Source organism: Engraulis encrasicolus, chromosome 3 (assembly GCF_034702125.1).
Source record: "Engraulis encrasicolus isolate BLACKSEA-1 chromosome 3, IST_EnEncr_1.0, whole genome shotgun sequence".
Lineage (NCBI taxonomy): Eukaryota > Metazoa > Chordata > Actinopteri > Clupeiformes > Engraulidae > Engraulis > Engraulis encrasicolus.
Window position 1 is genome coordinate 19,445,112 of NC_085859.1, and position 19,388 is coordinate 19,464,499.

At 40.4% G+C, this 19,388-nt stretch overlaps 2 protein-coding genes across 2 annotated transcripts in view; both read right to left on the bottom strand.

The window, feature by feature from the left end:
- Nucleotides 1-1,681: 1,681 nt before the first annotated feature.
- LOC134444052 (high choriolytic enzyme 1-like) overlaps nt 1,682-19,388 on the bottom strand; it is a 35,906-nt gene continuing 18,199 nt past the window's right edge. Inside the window, exons 5-12 of the mRNA XM_063193526.1 lie at nt 5,003-5,051; nt 4,589-4,741; nt 4,237-4,354; nt 3,731-3,781; nt 3,116-3,240; nt 2,870-2,951; nt 2,457-2,581; nt 1,682-2,047 (exon numbers count right to left, since the gene is read on the bottom strand). Coding sequence (XP_063049596.1) covers nt 2,043-2,047; nt 2,457-2,581; nt 2,870-2,951; nt 3,116-3,240; nt 3,731-3,781; nt 4,237-4,354; nt 4,589-4,741; nt 5,003-5,051 — 708 coding nt within the window. The 3' untranslated portion in view covers nt 1,682-2,042. The remainder of the gene's footprint in view (nt 2,048-2,456; nt 2,582-2,869; nt 2,952-3,115; nt 3,241-3,730; nt 3,782-4,236; nt 4,355-4,588; nt 4,742-5,002; nt 5,052-19,388) is intronic.
- On the bottom strand, nt 6,749-18,165 carry LOC134445820 (hatching enzyme 1.2-like). Its single transcript, XM_063194923.1, has 9 exons — nt 18,081-18,165; nt 17,758-17,806; nt 17,347-17,499; nt 16,773-16,890; nt 16,195-16,245; nt 7,998-8,122; nt 7,705-7,790; nt 7,130-7,250; nt 6,749-6,848 (listed from the first exon to the last, which is right to left on the bottom strand). The coding sequence occupies exons 1-9, from the start codon at nt 18,120-18,122 to the stop codon at nt 6,844-6,846; spliced, it is 750 nt and encodes a 249-aa protein (XP_063050993.1). The 5' UTR covers nt 18,123-18,165; the 3' UTR covers nt 6,749-6,843.

Genomic DNA, 19,388 nt, shown 5'->3' on the forward strand with positions numbered 1-19,388 from the left:
CATTGTAAGCTTTTAAGAAGTTGATCAAAACAACACCTTGTCAACAGAAGGTTTACATTGATAGGCCTATAGATGCGTTTAGTTGATGGAAAATTATACGTCTTGTCAGGGCAGAAAATCTAACCAAGGACAAGTTTGACCACCATGAATGTGTCATTTTTTTGCTGCTTGTCGGCCTACATCGTGCTGGATCACTTCTGCATTTGGCATGGTGGCTGTAAACCCATATGGTCACAATAAAGCAATAGGCCTCAACTGGCAATAAACAGATAGGCCTAGCTAGAGTAATATGCATGTTAGAATAAAACGTGCAGTAAAAACATGATACAGGAATTTACATTCTTTCTCTGACACATTCACTCAGTCAGAACACACACACACAGGATTAAGAGTCATTCAGTTTACACGAGCGACTGAATGATCTGATATCAGTTTTTCTTGTACTTTTTGTTTATACGTATTTACGTAATTACTCAAACTGGAAGGTCTGTACATCACCATGCCGTTTTGAAGGCTTGAAACAATTTCTTGTATGTACAAATAGTTACAAATAGTGAAAGGCCCACATTTGGCAATAATTATAAAGCTTTATGACTATAATGTAATTTTTTTTGTCAAAATAAGCTTTAGGCCTGGGCTTAAGGCCCGATACTGAAGAAGGTTAAGACCGAAACGTCTGACAGGCAATAAAGTAACAATCAACTAGGAGTTCTGTCCTGTTTCCTTTATTTTTAAATATTTATTTTTATAACGCCATTTAGGCAGTTTGAAAAACTCCTCTGTCCATTTTTCTGTTCTCTTTATACACAAAGTTTCGGTCCTAGACCATCATCAAGTTCATTTGTCAAAAATTGACCTGATGAAGGTCTAAGATCGAAACATTGCGTAGTAGCCTCTTGCTGCAGATGGGGTCGCCGGCGGGCCTATTCACTACTTGCTGAAAATACTCAAGTACATCATAACAACATTGCTATGACAGCACCGAGAGCCTTTATAACAGATGAAGCCATTGCCATTACAATTTTGGTGACAGTAACGTTATAACATAGACTCTGCGCTAAGGGGTTTAAGAAAACCTTTTTTCAAATTGTCTGATTAGTGAACCATGTCACGTCATCTCCTACACTCTGCCAGCTGAGGCAGAGAGAGTAGAGAGAGAGAGGTTCCATTGGCCCATTGTTTCCGGGTTCTATTATTTCAAGGAGAAAATCCCCCTTTAGGCAGACCTAGGCAGACCTAAGGACTGTTCTATTCAATGCTAGGAGTATTATGACACACCCCTTTAGGCAGACCGGAACCTGGTCATGTTAGGTGCCCATAGCAACCTATTACATTGGCATATCTCTATATACTTAAAGAATCTCTGGCTGAGGTGTGCGGAAAAAAATAAGAACACCCTTTATAACATTTGAGGAACACAGAGGTTCATAGACCGTCATCATCAGACGGCATCACCAAATCACTAGCATAGCATCAACAAAATATGAGGATGTTGGCAGTGGCAGTATTTTTTTAATTATTTAAGTTCTAACATGAACTAGCCTTTATAATAAAGCGGTTTTATCTAAGAAGAGGGCCTTGGCGTCCTGCCTTTGTTTTTTTTAACATATGAGGATGATTGGAGGATTTAGATCCATGCATATATTGTGAGGTAGGCCAGTCAATACATGAGGCATGGGGTATTTATGCTTGACTAAATGTTTGACTATTCAGTGTTTCTTTATTATTACAGATTCTTTATTGCACAGGAGAGTTTTTGTTGACGACTCCATTTCGCTTATATGACAATTGCACATGTAGAGGGAAGCATGTGACAAAATACCATCTTGATTATTGAGTGTAAAATAAAAATAATTACAATTTCATGCACACAGACTCAGGAGGCAACTGTATTGCTCTTTCTTTATTGCCATTTGCTTGAAAGCTTCACAGTCTAGTTTTTATGAGATGGTCAGCTCAGCTCAAAATCAATTTGTATGGGAAAATGTGCCATTTGGAAGAAATGCTTGAAGTGCCGTGTTTATGGTGAGCCACGCCCTAACTCATTCTGAAAAAAAAACAAGAAACAAACATCATCATCATCATCATCATCATCATCATCATCATCATCATCATCATCATATCATCACCATCATCGTTACCTGGCTGCCTGGTGGTTGGGCCACGAATTGCAATGACCCTGTCTGTCTGTCTAAAGAGTGTGTCAATCACAGATACTGTAACTATACAACTCTAATGATGTTGTGGGATATCCGCCCCCTAAGATTTATATATATATACAGGAGCTCTGAACATCACGTGCACTTATTGTTGTTACCATCTGTCATTGCTCTTGTTGACATTGTCCTCAACATCAACACCATTGTCTGTATTATTTCCACAAATACAGTATACTGTAGGCCTATATAGAGCATGCTTCACAGTCACCAATGCCAGTAGGCTACTACAGTACGTACTGCATCCGTAGAGGAGGTTGACTCGGCGGATGTCTTGGCGGCTCATTTTTTTGGCCCTCCCAAATACCACGTTGGGGTTTGGAATTGCGACCAAAGTGGGTTTCCCATTACGACTGAATGCCTTCCTAATGTCAAAAGACAGACCAGTGTTTAATGTTCAACAACACCATTGCTTAATTACAGTATTTCCATTAGATCATGATTCCATGCTGTTTGAATGAGAGTGAGCGGGGGAGGGGGGGGGTGCGTGGGGGGGGGGGGGTACAAAGGGGTCTATTGTCCCAGCAAAATTGTCATTACATTGTATAAAATTTGGTGGGGGAGCAGGGGGGCTTTCAGGTTACTTTGGCCTGGGCCCGTGCCAAAGGTATCAGCAGCCCTGCATTCATTTGTAGTGAGGGGTCAGTACATACTTTGAGTAATGCATGATTGAGCCATAATCATAAGGGGTTCCCAGGTTGTTGGTGGCAACTTTACGGAAGTTGTGCTTCTTCCCTAAGGAAAATCTACAATTAGTTGCATTGACATCTAATGCGCGTGCCATTAAACACAACAGGCAATGTTGTTTTATGATTTTGAATTAGTTTATCATATTCAGTTTTCTTCAGTCAATGGTTATACTGTTGCCGTTATTATCCTTGCAAAAAAACAATTCTCACCCTTTCTGACATTGTTCCAGAGAACCTTGATATGTAAGTCGCGGTCGCTGCGTTTCTGCTCATGATTAAAGCCCAGAGCATGCAGGAGTTCATGCTGGATTGTTTTGCGGTACACACATCCTTTGCTATAAAGTGCAAAACAGAACAACAAGTTAAGGAAACGCCACACAGAGATGAAAAGTGAAGACCTAGAACAAATATATTGAAATCTACGGTGGCATGTTGACATGATTTTGTGAGTTTACATAAAAATAACAAACATTTGTCTTTTAGGGGCTCAATACAGCAGAAACGCAAGATATGCCTATTTCATAAATTAACTCTTAGGAAAACAGCTAGGCCTTACTAAACGCCTTTACATTCAGGGAAAGGTGTGAGTCTTCTCAGAGGGACACATTTCAGAGAAGCACCTGCATCTGTACATATTTCAGTTTTATATTCCAGCTTTCCACATTCTCTCTTCCCTTTTTTGTAGTAAATCCTGGCCAGGAAACATGTTACAATTGGTCATATTGAGTAACGATAAATGAGTGATGGATAATGAACATATTAATGAATGCTAAATGGTATTTCACACTTTTAATTCAGACATCATGAAACACTAGGTCATCATACCCCAAGGAGATGACCTGCTTTCGCCCTCGGCGGCCTAGTTTGGACCAGCACCTGCAGATAGTTAAAGGTTTTAGATTCAACTGCTATAATATAATATAATATAATATAATATAATATAATATAATATAATATAATATAATATAATGTAATTGTATTTATTCATTTAGTTGGTACATCTTGCTCAAGAGTTCTGAGACCCTGAAATGTGGCTTCTTAGGATTGTCTACAGAGATTTTTATATATTATTACATTACATTACCTTGCATTTGGTAGACGCTTTATAACCAAAGCGACTTTCAAAAGAGGACATAATCAACATCACAAGCAAAATTACAAAGTGCAAGAAATATACAGAACAAGAAGTGCAGTTGCAAAGAGGGGTTAGTTTTTTGTTTTGTTTTTCCTAAAACACACACACACACACACACACACACACACACACACACACACACAAACTAAACTAAACAACATTGTAGCATGTAACATATAACATGTCAGTGTAGTACCCTTTTCTTGATTGGATGTACAAATAGTCCCTCTCCCTTCTGCGCCTTCTGAAGCGGACACAGGTGGAGTTGGTGAAGGACTGCATGGCTCTCTTAATGTAACGCTTGGCACGGACCGCTGAAAGGAAGAATAGCAAAATGTAATCATTTGTTTTTATTGTTTTTTGATTTTTTGATAAACACACACTACAATCCTGACAATAATACATATTCTCTAGAAATCCATGACTGAAGGCAACCTTTGGCCAGTTTAGATGAGAAAAAGACGGCTTTGATGGACTGTCCAAATGATCCCAACAGATCAAAGGTATTATATTTGCAAAATATGCCTGTGACAAAAGATGGTTCTTACAGTATCGACTGGAGAGGACATATGGGATGTAGACCAGGCCGTTTGAGGAAGAAGGCCACTTGCATTTCCTGGCAGTGCAGGGGTCCGCATTCTGGAGCCCAGTAGAGACAACAACGTCACCATCTACAATCTCAGGGTCACCAGGCTCTTGTCCTGAAAAAAGTGAATTAAGGAAGGTTTTTTCTGATTTTTTTTTCTGGAACACAAAAATGACAACCACTCAAGTAATCTGAGCATTACAGCGTAATATAATTTCATGCGGATTCTATAACTAATCTAAAGCTGTTACAATTTAAATGCTATGTATTACTTAACAAATAATTTACCTCACAGTGACATGCTTATCGCAGCAATTATATTATATTACTGTGCTATTATATTTGTATGAAAAGTAGATCATGAACATTTCCTTACCTAAATTCTTGTTGGCCTCCTCAATTAGATCAGATACTGTTTTGGTCATCTGCAGAAATTCAATTAAATTAACAGGAGATGAATATGTTTTGTGTTTTGAAGAAAAAAGACGTGTAAATCAAAACATGAACCGAATACAATAAAATTAAGACCCTGGTAATTATTTTTAAAAGGACCTTCTAAAGGGGCAAAAGAAGGCAATGAGTCTTTTCTAATGTATAACTGTTCTGTGCAATACTTGTTTGTATTTCTAACCTGTCGAAGGGACTTAAGATGGAAATTAGCCCTACGGCTATAATCTTGTATATTTTGCATTTTTTATTTTAAAAAATGCTATAAATATATGCTGTCCCTGTGTTAAATGAATAAACTTGAAATTTGAATAGCTTTTGTCTGCCCTAAATTCCAACCCAAAACAATCAATGCCCCTGCCCCTTACCTCGTCATCTAGACTATCTTCATCCTGACAGTGGACTGGCATCAGGATGCCCAGCAGACAGAGGAGCAGAATGGCAGTGGAGGGAGCCATGACTGGTCCTGGATGAACTGAACTGGGATGGTAGGATGGCAGGTTTATATTGGGGAAGAATGCAGAAGTGGTGTAACACAAGAAATTGCTGTGAGTATCCCCCGCATGATGAATAACTGTCTGACCAACTTGTCAAACCATGGATGGGTGATGATTTTGTGGTTCATCTCTGTTGAGAATACACAATAATAATCAAACTTTTACAGACTCTAGTCTATGAAAAAGCTCAGTAGAAAAATACAAAATGTTTGCAAAAGCAGGCAGGTCTAGGCCTATGCATGGCCTATACAAGGCCTAGGCCTTGTTTTTATATTGTGTAATATTTATTATACTGAATATAGGCCTATTAATGCGAACATTATAATGAAATGCGAGTTCTATTTGGATTGACTATTTTTACAAAAACATTTTCAGCATATATCACAATCAATGTCTGGTTGTGACATTACAGTTTGGGGTCATGTACATTTGCATTGGCATATGTACGTAGGTGACTCGCAACTGTGAAAGGCATGAGCAGATGAATGATTTATCTTATCTTACAGTTTTTACCCTCATTTTGTTTTTGCAGGGCAGTGCTTCCTTTTGCAGAGCTTGTTTTTGCCAATCAGTTTCACACTTTGTACTCAACGTTTCCTTTGAAGGGCTCTTAGGACTGACTGCAATACCAACTGTCATCTGAGTGTGTCAGTTAACATTGCTGCAATGCACTGCGCAATGAACTATAGGTTTTAAAACTCTTAATTCTTTTACCAAATTACTCTGACTGTTATGCTAGAACACACATGGTCACACAAAAGATAACAGTCAATGTAGAATAGGCCAAAAAACATTATCAACTTCAAACAAAATCTATCTGCCGTACACTGTCATGTACATATATACACTACATCAAATTGTAGACAGGGCTGTCAACAGTATCATTTCCTTTTTGAAAGAAGCCTGCATGGCACTCCAAAATGAGTTGAAAATGGAGAGAGGACTATAACCGACTTATGATGGAGAGCATAGCATGCCCCAGTCAGCCTATAACCTTCACTGCATTGTGGTGTTTTACTAACTATGCTTACTTTATACGAGCTAGGGTTTGCGACTACAAATGTATTCTTTATTTTTGAGAGCTAAATGAGTATCATTATACTTAGTCTACACGTACAAAGACTCTCAGGAGACAACTCAGTATTGCTCTTTCTTTATTTCCGTTTGCATGAAAGCTTCACAACTCAAAGAGAAAATCAACTCGTTTATGAAAAAAAAAGCATATTTCAGGAGAGGCTTGACACAAAGCAGTTGTGTTGAGCCGCATTCAAACTCATTCTGGAAAACAGAAAGCACAAAACACCATCATTAGGCTATCATCGTCATCATCGTCATCATCATTATCATCATTGTCATCATCACCATCATCATCATCATCATCATCCTCATTCTCTTGATGATCATCATCTGCACTGTCATCATCATTGCAGTTGTCGGCATCATCAACATCATCATCATCATCATCATCATCAATAATAATAACAACAGCAGCAACAACAGCAGCAACACTATTATCTACTTCAATATTAATATGCTTCACCGTGATAAATTCTACGTACTGCATCCGTAGAGGAGGTTGACTCGGCGGATGTCTTGGCAACTCATTTTTTTGGCCCTCCCAAATACCACGTTGGGGTTTGGAACTGCAACTATAGTGGCTTTCCCATTACGGCTGAATGCCTTCCTAACGTCAAAAGAGAGACCAGTGATTAACAACAATCATCGTCGTAATTAGCTCATGATGTTATACACTGATTGTTGTATTCTCCCTATTTACATGTGCCCATGTGCACATACATGTGTGTGTGTGTTGTATTCTCCCTATTTACATGTGCCCATGTGCCCATACATGTGTGTGTGTGTTGTATTCACAATCTTTACATGTGTGTGTGTGTGTGTGTGTGTGTGTGTGTGTGTGTGTGTGTGTGTGTGTGTGTGTGTGTGTGTGTGTGTGTGTGTGTGTGTGTGTGTGTGTGTGTTTGTGTTTGTATTTGTATTTGTATTTGTATTTTTGTGTGCGTGTGTGACAGAGAGCGAGCTAGCGAGAGAGAGACCGAGAGAGAGAGAGAGAGAGAGAGAGAGAGAGAGAGAGAGAGAGAGAGAGAGAGAGAGAGATGTAGTGAGGGGTCAGTACATACTTTGAGTAATGCATGATTGAGCCATAATCATAAGGGGTTCCCAGGTTGTTGGTGGCAACTTTACGGAAGTTGTGCTTCTTCCCTAAGGAAAATCTACAAATAGTTGCATTGACATGTAGACAGAGACATGGAGAAGAATGGGGGAGAGCATTGGTTAATTACTCCCCCCACCGTTAAATATCCTAGTATATCTCAGAGTGTCTCAGCATAATGGTTGCTGTTATCATACCTGAATATCCGAAAAATGCAAGTATACAAATACTTAAAAAATAATTGCAATTATTCTCACCCCCTTTGATATTTCCCCAGAGGATCCTGACATGAGCGTCACGGTCGCTGCGCTTGTGCTCATGATGAAAGCCCAGAGCATGCAGAAGTTCATGCTGAATTGTTCCACGGTAGACACACCCTTTGCTACAAGGTGCAAAAGAGAGAGAGAGAGCATTTGAAATGTATGGTGGCTACAAGACAGGTTGACATGGTTTTTGCAAGATCTCACATATGCGAAATACAAATGCTTATAAGATCCAACAGTAATGTTGCATTTTTTTCTAATTATCTGGATAATCAATGCATAAACACTAGGTTCACGTTACCCCAAGGAGAGGTTCTGCTTTCCACTTCGACGACCAATATAGGACCAGCATCTGCAAATCGTTTAAAGGTTCAGATTTCAGATTCAACTCCCATTATGGAAATATACATATATATACTGTATGTGCTGTTGTAAAATGATTAGGCCTACATTTTAAATTTGATGCATTTTAAAAAACAAAACTCATTTTGCTCAAGATTTATGAAGATTGTACGGTGTCTGGAGAAATAAAGTCAGGTTTCTGGTTTTGAAGTCTGTTTTTTACATGGTCATCTATTTCTTCTGATTGCTTTATGTTATTTTTAACATTTAGATATTGTACCCATTGCTGGATATGATGTTCAAATAGTCCGTCTCCTTGAGGCGTTTCTTGAGGCGGATGCAGGTGGAATGGGTGAAGGATTGCAAGCCTGCCTCAATAACAGCTTTTTCATTGGCAGCTATAATGAAGAGAAGATCATTTTATATGCTATCTGCTTAACACACACACACACACACACTCTCTCTCTCTCTCTCTCTCTTTCACACACACACACACACACACACATACACACACACACACACACACACACACACACACACACACACACACACACACACACACACACACACACACACATACACACACACACACACACACACACACACACACACACACACACACACACACACACACACGTATTGGTATTCCTGTGATCGGAGATGGTTCTTACAAAATTGATTGGAGAGGACATATGGGATGTAGACCAGGCCATTTGAGGAAGAAGGCCACTTGCATTTCCTGGCAGTGCAGGGGTCCGCATTCTGGAGCCCAGTAGGTACGGCAACGTCACCATCTACAATCTCAGGGTCACTAGGCTCTTGCCCTGAAAAAAGTGACATTTCAGGAAGTAAACAACAGAAAGATAGCCTCTGAGAAAAAATGTATTTCAAAGTCGTTCAAGCATTAGTGCACAATGGAGTTTCATTGAGACTCTACAGTACTACAACTGTTACAATGAAGTCATTAACTATTAATTAGTTAACTGTCAGTTGACCTCAGTGGAAATATTAAATGACAAGGTTATTTGTTGTTATATTTGTATGAAAATACGTTATGTAAACATTTTCTTACCTATGTTCTTGTTGGCCTCCTCAATTAGATCAGATATGGTTTTGTTCATCTGTGGGAATTCAGCCAAATGAACAGAAGATTAATGTTTTTATTTTTTTTTAAACATTGTTTTTTCCAAACTTCATGTTCTCGTGTTACTTCATTGGTGTTCTTCATGGTCTCTTGCAAGAAGTTTTTTTTGTATGAAGATGAGGCCTATTCAGACTAAACAAATCCAATCACTTAAAGAACTAAAGTCTGGTGACTAACAAGATCTTGATGAATGAGAATCTAAATACCTGGTACAGACAGTCTAGCAATGCCCCTGCCCCTTACCTCGTCATCCAGATTATCGTCATCCTGACAGTGGACTGGCATAAGGATGCCCAGCAGACAGAGGAGCAGAATGGCAGTGGAGGGAGCCATGACTGGTCCTGGATGAACTGAACTGGGATGGTAGGATGGCAGGTTTATATTGGGGAAGAATGCAGAAGAGGTATAGAGCAGCACTTCACAATTATATGCTGTGGTTTACCTGGTATTGTTCAACTGGTATTGATTCTTGCAACATATCGCCCATATGTTTGGTCTAAGTAAAAGCCACGGTTCTTACCAACCTGCCAAACCCTGAATGTGTGATGACTTAGTAGTTCTGTGTCTCCCTCTTGCAAAAAAAAACCCTCCCCTCTGTAGTATTTCACCATTTACAGCATTGTACCTGAAAAACAAACAGGAACTGTGCATCTACTGTATCTATCGTTTCAGCCGACTGAATAGATAGGCCTTTTAATAATGGCACCATATGAGATACTCTATGAATTCTATTCAGATGTTTATGATAAATCACATTTGATGTAATGGTTGTGACATTACTTGCTACATCACATTACATTTAGAATTTCTCATTTACATTTGCATTGGCATGGTATGTCTCTGCTGTGAAAGGCGTGAGGAGAGGACAAGGGAAATGGGAACCATCGTATTCTTTCCAAAGAGGGGAGCTTGATCTAAAACCTATTTAAAATAGACCAGCTACTGCAGTGGTCTCCAAATGGCGGCCTGCGGGCCAGATGCGGCCCCGGGCATGGCCAATATTTGGCCTCGCCTTGATACGGTCGGGCGATTCATTTGGCCCTCAGCTTGATTTTCACTTGGCCCTCGGGGAAACATTATTGGAGACCACTGAACTACTGTATCTAAAGCTTGATGGAAAGTTGTCTTCACATCTGGTGTCGATGCCAGATCCTTTCCTAGTACAGTGATGCAGGAAACTTTTTCATTCGAGGGGCCACTTTAAATTTTATTAAGTCCTCTAAGAGCTATACTATGAACACAAACCTGGATTCCCTCCCTGCACTTTAGGCCCACAGTATATTGAAGGTGGACTGGTCACCTTTACAAAAGACCCCACCTTCACTAAATCCCCAGAAAATATAACTTCATTGTATTGCAAATGTAAATTGAATTGTAAGATTGCTTTACAAAACATGTCATATTTCATGTGAAATGCATGACATTAAAATTATATCAGGGGTGGCTCCAAACGGTGTGGGCACTGCACGGTTACCAGCAATCTAAGGTCGATTGCGATCTGATCCTCTCCCACTCATTTCCATACAGAGCTCTAAATTAACAACCGGCAAAATGCAGGTGAAATTAATTTTTTGCTGGTAGAAAAGACCAACTTGTACTTGACTACTAAGATTAACATCTACAAACCATTTTGGCTAGTGATGAAAAATGTTAATTTACAGCCCTATATATTGTATGGGCCTATATGTGAAAGCCCAACTGGGAAACTCCAACTCCCATTGTCATTGTGACACAGCACTCCACAGTGTTCACTGCATACTGCACAAGATGAAATTGCGTTTATGCTTCACCCATGCAAGGGAGAAGCCCCCAATGGCGACCCAAGGGAGCAGTGCAGCGGGACGGTACCATGCTCAGGGTATCTCAGTCATGGAGGTGGATGGGCTGGTTAGTTACTTCCCCCACTAACCCATCGGGTCGGGAGTCAAACCGGAAACCTTTGGGATGCAAGTCTAACACTCTAACCACTTACCCATCTATATATAGATATATACATGCCGTTCTCATACAGGGGCGTACAAACACACACAGAAAGAGACACACACACTCACACACACACACACACACACACACACACACACACACACACACACACACACACACACATACACACACACACACACACACACACACACACACACACACACACACACACACACACACACACTTTGTGAGCCTCACAGGCCGTAGTGTAGTAGTTGATGTCCTGTGATGGAGAGCACAATATGTTCCAGTCACAAGAGGGAGCCCAACTCTCCATTCACAGTGCACTGTGCATGTGTCTAAAATGAGGAAACACTAGAATATCTATCTGTATGTACATTAAAGGGTTGATCTTGTATTTGTGTTGTACGTTACTTGTATTTGTATTTTCAATGTTTTTATGGATCCTTGAGTCTGCAATATTGGGGAAGAGTGCAGAGGAGGTATAAATCGGCACTACACAAGAATATGCTGTGGTTTACCAAGTTATTGATTCTTGCAACATATCGCCCATATGGTTTGTCAAAGTAAAAACCACGGGTCTTACCAACCTGCCAAACCCTGAATGTGTGATGACTTTGTGGTTCTGTGTCTCCCTCTTGCAAAAAAAACCCTCCCCTCTGTAGCATTTCACCATTCAGAGGTGCATATTGTCACCAGGCTAGGCAGGCAGTCACTTGGTGCTCCCAAGCCCCTGGATGGAGAATAACAGCTCACACTTTGCTATAGTGGTGGTGTATTTGGGCAGTCATGGGTGAGCGGTTAGGGCGTCAGACTTGCATCCTAGAGGTTGCCGGTTCGACTCCCGACCCGCCAGGTTGGTGGGGGGAGTAATCAACCAGTGCTCTCCCCCATCCTCCTCCATGACTGAGGTACCCTGAGCATGGTACCGTCCCACCGCACAGCTCCCCATGGGGCGCCACTGAGGGCTGCCCCCTTGCACGGGTGAGGCATAAATGCAATTTCATTGTGTGCAGTGTGCAGTGTTCACTTGTGTGCTGTGGAGTGCTGTGTCACAATGACAATGGGAGTTTGAGTTTCCCAATGGGCTTTCACTTTCACTTTCATTTCTTTCAAATGTTCACTCCATTGACATTATGCTTGGGCCCCAGCTGAACCTGCAATCGCCTCTGTCCCCATTTACAGTGTCTCTCAAACATTGTACCTGTAAACAAACAAAACAAACAGGAACTGTGCATCTACTTTATATATTGTTTTAGCCGACTGAATAGATAGGCCTTTTAATAATGGCACCATATGAGATACTCTATGAATTGTATTCAGATTTTTATGATAAATCACATTTGCTATCATGTTTGTGACATTACTTGCTACATCACATTACATTACAATTAGAATTTCTCATTTACATTTTTATTGGCATACAGTAGGGCCTATGTCTCTGCTGAAAGGCGTGAGGAGATGACAAGGGAGATGGGAACCATCTTATCATTTCCAGATGGGGGAGCTTGATCTAAAACCTATTTGAAATAGACCAACTACTGCAGTGGTCTCCAAATGGCGGCCTGCGGGCCAGATGCGGCCCCGGGCATGGCCCATGTTTGGCCTGCCTTGAGGTTGGTACAAATGAAAACGTATATGTGTGATTCATTTGGCCCTCAGCTTGATTTTCACTGCATAATTTGGCCCTCGGGGAAAAATTATTGGAGACCACTGAATTACTGAATCTAAAGCTTGATGGAAAGTTGTCTTCACATCTGGGGTCGATGCCNGATGTTTTCTTNGTCCAGGGATGCAGGAAACTTTTCATTCGAGGGGCCACTTCAAATTTTAACAAAGAGCTATGCTATGAACACAAACCAGGCTTCCCTCCCTGCACTTTAGGCCTACAGTATATTGAAGGTGGACTGGTCACCTTTACAACAGACCCAACCTTCACTAAATCCCCAGAAAATATAACTTCATTGCATTGCAAATGTAAATTGAATTGTGAGATTGCTTTACAAAACATGTCATATTTCATGTGAAACTGCATCCCATTATATTGGGGGTGACCCTGTCGTGCCGAAAAGCGAGTGCCTGCCAGAACACGAGTGCCCTCATTGAAACCAATGACATTTTTTGAGAGAAAATTATACTAATTTTTGCAGAATGAATTACATAATTTATGAACTAAAAATATGCTTTTGAAACATTACTCCTCCTCCACTTAATATGAGCTATTTGAATGAAACTGTAACATTTGTTCTGACAATTCTTCGATTATTTTATGGAAATAATTCTGAAATTGTAACCAGTTCTTTGTAATACTTTCAGAAGGAATTTAAATGCTCCATTGATAGGCTTTCCATCTTAAATTGTGTCGGATTTATCTGCAAAAATGGGTAAAAAATATCTGAAAAATTGGTCATTGGTTTCCATTGGTTTCAATGAGGGCACTCGTGGTCTGGCAGGGACTCGCTTTTCGGCACGACAACCCCAAACGGTATGCAGGTGAAATTTCAGTTTGGCTGGTAGAAAAGACCAACTTACTAGCCACTTTGACCCACTGTGAGTGTGTCTTTAGCTAGTAATATTATGTTGGCTAGTGATGAAGTTAATTTACAGCCCCCCCCCCACCCGCCCACCCCTCCCCCTCCCAACCATCACACACACACACACACACACACACACACACACACACACACACACACACACACACACACACACACACACACACACACACACACACACACACACACACACACACACACACACACACACGCACACATGTATTATTATATCGTGAGCCTCACGGGCCGTAGGTTCCCCACCATGGAGAGAGGGCTATAATCGACTTATGATGGAGAGCATAGCATGCCCTAGTCAGCCTATAACCTTCACCGCATGGTGTTTTACTATGCTTACTTTATACGAGCTAGGGTTTGCGACTACAAATGTATTCTTTATTTTTGAGAGCTAAATGAGTATCATTATACTTAGTCTACACGTACAAAGACTCTCAGGAGACAACTCAGTATTGCTCTTTCTTTATTTCCGTTTGCATGAAAGCTTCACAACTCAAAGAGAAAATCAACTCGTTTATGAAAAAAAAAGCATATTTCAGGAGAGGCTTGACACAAAGCAGTTGTGTTGAGCCGCATTCAAACTCATTCTGGAAAACAGAAAGCACAAAACACCATCATTAGGCTATCATCGTCATCATCGTCATCATCATCGTCATCATCGTCATCATCATTATCATCATTGTCATCATCACCATCATCATCATCATCATCATCATCATCGACGTCATCATTATCATCATCATCCTCATTCTCTTGATGATCATCATCTGCACTGTCATCATCATTGCAGTTGTCGGCATCATCAACATCATCATCATCATCATCATCATCATCATCGTCATCATCATCACCATCAATAATAATAACAACAGCAACACCATTATCTACTTCAATATTCCTCTATATGCTTCACAGTGACCAATATAAATTCTACGTACTGCATCCGTAGAGACGGTTGACCCGGCGGATGTCTTGGCGGCTCATTTTTTTGGCCCTCCCAAATACCACGTTGGGGTTTGGAACTGCAACTATAGTGGCTTTCCCATTACGGCTGAATGCCTTCCTAGTGTCAAAAGATAGACCAGTGATTAACAGAAATCGTAATTAGCTCATGATGTTATACACTGATTGTTGTATTCTCCCTATTTACATGTGCCCATACCTGTGTGTGTGTGTGTGTGTGTGTGTGTGTGTGTGTGTGTGTGTGTGTGTGTGTGGTGTGTGTGTGTGTGTGTGTGTGTGTGTGTGTGTGTGTGTGTGTGTGTGTGTGAAAGAGAGCGAGAGAGAGACAGAAAGAGAGAGAGACAGAGAGAAACAGAAAGAGATAGAGAGAAGAGGAGAGGCAAAGACACAGAGAGAGAGAGAGATGTAGTGTTGTGTCAATACATACTTTGAGTAATGCATGATTGAGCCATAATCATATGGGGTTCCCAGGTTGTTGGTATCAATTTTACGGAAGTTGTGCTCCTTTCCTAAGGAAAATCTACAATTAATTGCATTGACATGTAGACAGAGTCATGGAGAAGGATGGGGGAGAGCATTGGTGAATTACTCGCCCCACCTTTAAATATCCAAGCAATAGTATATCTCACAGTGTTCTTCAGCATGACGGTTGCTGTTATTATACCTGAATACACAAAAAATAAAACAAGTGTACAAAATTAGGCTAATTACAAATAATTCTCACCCTTTTTGATATTGTCCCAGAGAATCTTGATATGTAAGTCGCGGTCGCTGCGTGTCTGCTCATGATTAAAGCCCAGAGCATGCAGGAGTTCATGCTGGATTGTTCCATGGTAGACACATCCTTTGCTATAAAGTGCAAAACAGATCAAGTCAAGGCACTGACACACACACACACACACACACACACACACACACACACACCACACACACACACACACACACACACACACACACACACACACACACACACACACACACACACACACACACACACACACACACACACACACACACACACACACACACACAGGACAAAGGTGAAATGTCAATATATAGTCCTCACAAACGCACATCATTTCAAATTTATGGTGGCTGGGGAAGACAGATTGACATGGTTTTTGCAAGGTTTCACATGTGCAAAATACAAATGCTTATGAGATCCAACAGTAATATTACTTTTTTTCAAATTATCTGGATAATTAATGCATGAACACTAGGTTCACGTTACCCCAAGGAGATGCTCTGCTTTCCACCTCGACGACCAATATAGGACCAGCATCTGCAAATCGTTTAAAAGTTCAGATTTCAGATTCAACTCCCATTATTGAAATATACGTATATATGTGCTGTTGTAAAATGATTAGGCCTACATTTTAAATTTGATGCATTTTAAAAAACAAAACTCGTTTTGCTCATGATTTATGATAAGGGCGCCCACTCTCTGTGTGACTATCTATGACTTATGATAGGCCCAGCCACTATGGACCTTACGCATCTTAGAATCCTGGTCCTAACCTACGTTGACCTTATGACTCTACAATCTCTGTCTATCTCTTCTTCCTCTGCCTTCCTGCTATTTCTGCCTCTCCTCTATACCTCTCCTTTTAAATCTATCTCTAACAATGTTTTTTTTCCCATTTGTTAAGCACTTTGAGTTACATGCCTTGTATGTCACAGTGCTATACAAATACAATTATTATTATTATTATTATTATTAAGGATTGTACGGCTGGTTTTGAAGTCAGTTTTTTAAATGGTAATTTATTTCTTCTGCTTTATGTTATTTTTAACATTTAGGTACTGTACCCATGGCTTGATTTGATGTTCAAATAGTCTCTCTGCCAACTGCGTTTCTTGAAGCGGATGCAGGTGGAATGGGTGAAGGATTGCAGGCCTGCCTCAATAACTTTTTTGTCACGGGCAGCTATAAGGAAGAGAAGATCATTTTATCTGCTATTAGTTTTTTTTAAAACACACACACACACACACACACACACACACACAGACACACACACAGACACACACACACACACACACACACACACACACACACACACACACACACACACACACACACACACACACACACACACACACACTCACTCACATACTCTCTCTCTCTCTCTCTCTCTCTCTCTCTCTCTCTCACACACATACACACACACACACACACACACACACACCACACACACACACACACACACACACACACACACACACACACACACACACACACGCGCACACACACACACACACACACACACACACACGCACACACACACACAGGTCCAGCACCTCTTCTGGGGACCAAACAGACGCCACTTCAAAAAGTATTACAGTTATGAAATATGGTATTCCTGTGATAACAGATGGTTCTTACAAAATTGATTGGAGAGGACATATGGGATGTAGACCAGGCCGTTTGAGGAAGAAGGCCACTTGCATCTCCTGGCAGTGCAGGGGTCCGCATTCTGGAGCCCAGTAGGGACGGCAACGTCACCATCTACAATCTCAGGGTCACCAGGCTCTTGCCCTGAAAAAAAGTGACATTTCAGGAAGTAAACAACAGAAAGATAGGCTCTGAGAATTTTTTTATTTCAAAGTCGTTCAAGCATTAGTGCACAATGGAGTTTCATTGAGACTCTACAGTAGCCTACTACAACTGTTACAATGAAGTCATTAACTGCTATTTATTAGTTAACTGTCAGTTGACCTCAGTGGAAATATTATCATGACAAGGTTATTTGTTGTTATATTTGTATGAAAATACGTTAGATAAACATTTTCTTACCTATGTTCTTGTTGGCCTCCTCAATTAGATCAGATATGGTTTTGTTCATCTGTGGGAATTCAGCCAAATGAACAGAAGATTAATGTTTTTTTTTTTTTATTTTTTTTTAAACATTGTTTTTTCCAAACTTCATGTTCTCGTGTTACTTCATTGGTGTTCTTCATGGTCTCTTGCAAGAAGTTTTTTTTGTATGAAGATGAGGCCTATTCAGACTAAACAAATCCAATCACTTAAAGAACTAAAGTCTGGTGACTAACAAGATCTTGATGAATGAGAATCTAAATACCTGGTACAGACAGTCTAGCAATGCCCCTGCCCCTTACCTCGTCATCCAGATTATCGTCATCCTGACAGTGGACTGGCATAAGGATGCCCAGCAGACAGAGGAGCAGAATGGCAGTGGAGGGAGCCATGACTGGTCCTGGATGAACTGAACTGGGATGGTAGGATGGCAGGTTTATATTGGGGAAGAATGCAGAAGAGGTATAGAGCAGCACTTCGCAAGAATATGCTGTGGTTTACCAAGTTCAACTGGTATTGATTCTTGCAACATATCGCCCATATGTTTGGTCTAAGTAAAAGCCACGGTTCTTACCAACCTGCCAAACCCTGAATGTGTGATGACTTAGTAGTTCTGTGTCTCCCTCTTGCAAAAAAAAACCCTCCCCTCTGTAGTATTTCACCATTTACAGTATCTAGATCTCAAACATCGTACCTGAAAAACAAACTAACTGTGCATCTACTGTATCGTTTCAGCCGACTGAATAGATAGGCCTATTAATAATGGCACCATATGAGATACTGCATGAATTCTATTCAGATGTTTATGATAAATCACATTTGATGTCATGGTTGTGATATTAGTTGTTACATCACATTACATTTAGAATTTCTCATTTACATTTGCATTGGCATACAGTATGTCTCTGCTGTGAAAGGCTTGAGGAGATGACAAGGGAGATGGGAACCATCGTATTCTTTCCAAAGAGGGGAGCTTGATCTAAAACCTATTTAACCTAGACAGCCTGTGCAGTCGCCTTCGACTGCTTAAGGTATATCCCCGAAACGCGACGCTTCCAGTCCCCCATCATTCCTACCACTCCCGTCCACCATTTTGTAAACGTATATGATACATACAGACATGACATGACGTGCATAGGCTTAAAACCAAACGACTATTGTGAAAATGAAGCAAAAAATGGGGCAAATGGTAATACTGTTTTAATGGTTCAGTGGATATACCACATTAGGTACAGTGTAATAACCAGTGTAACAATATTTAATACAATGTAATACCAGTGTAACACCGCCATTTTTTAAACTTACATCATGTGTTTGTGCATAAGTGGTATTACATGGTATTGCATATTGTTACACTGGTATTACACTATATTACATGGTATTGCATACTGTTACACTCGTTATTACACTGTACCTGATATTGCATATTGTTACACTGGTATTACACTAGTATTACATGGTATTAAATATTGTTACATTGGTTATTACACTGTAGGGCCTACCTAATATGGTAGATTCACTGAAATGGTGAACCATTAAAATAAGGTGTTACGGGGCAAATCAATCCTCCCAGTCAGAAGTTATGGGCCAAATGAAAATTCCGCCATTTT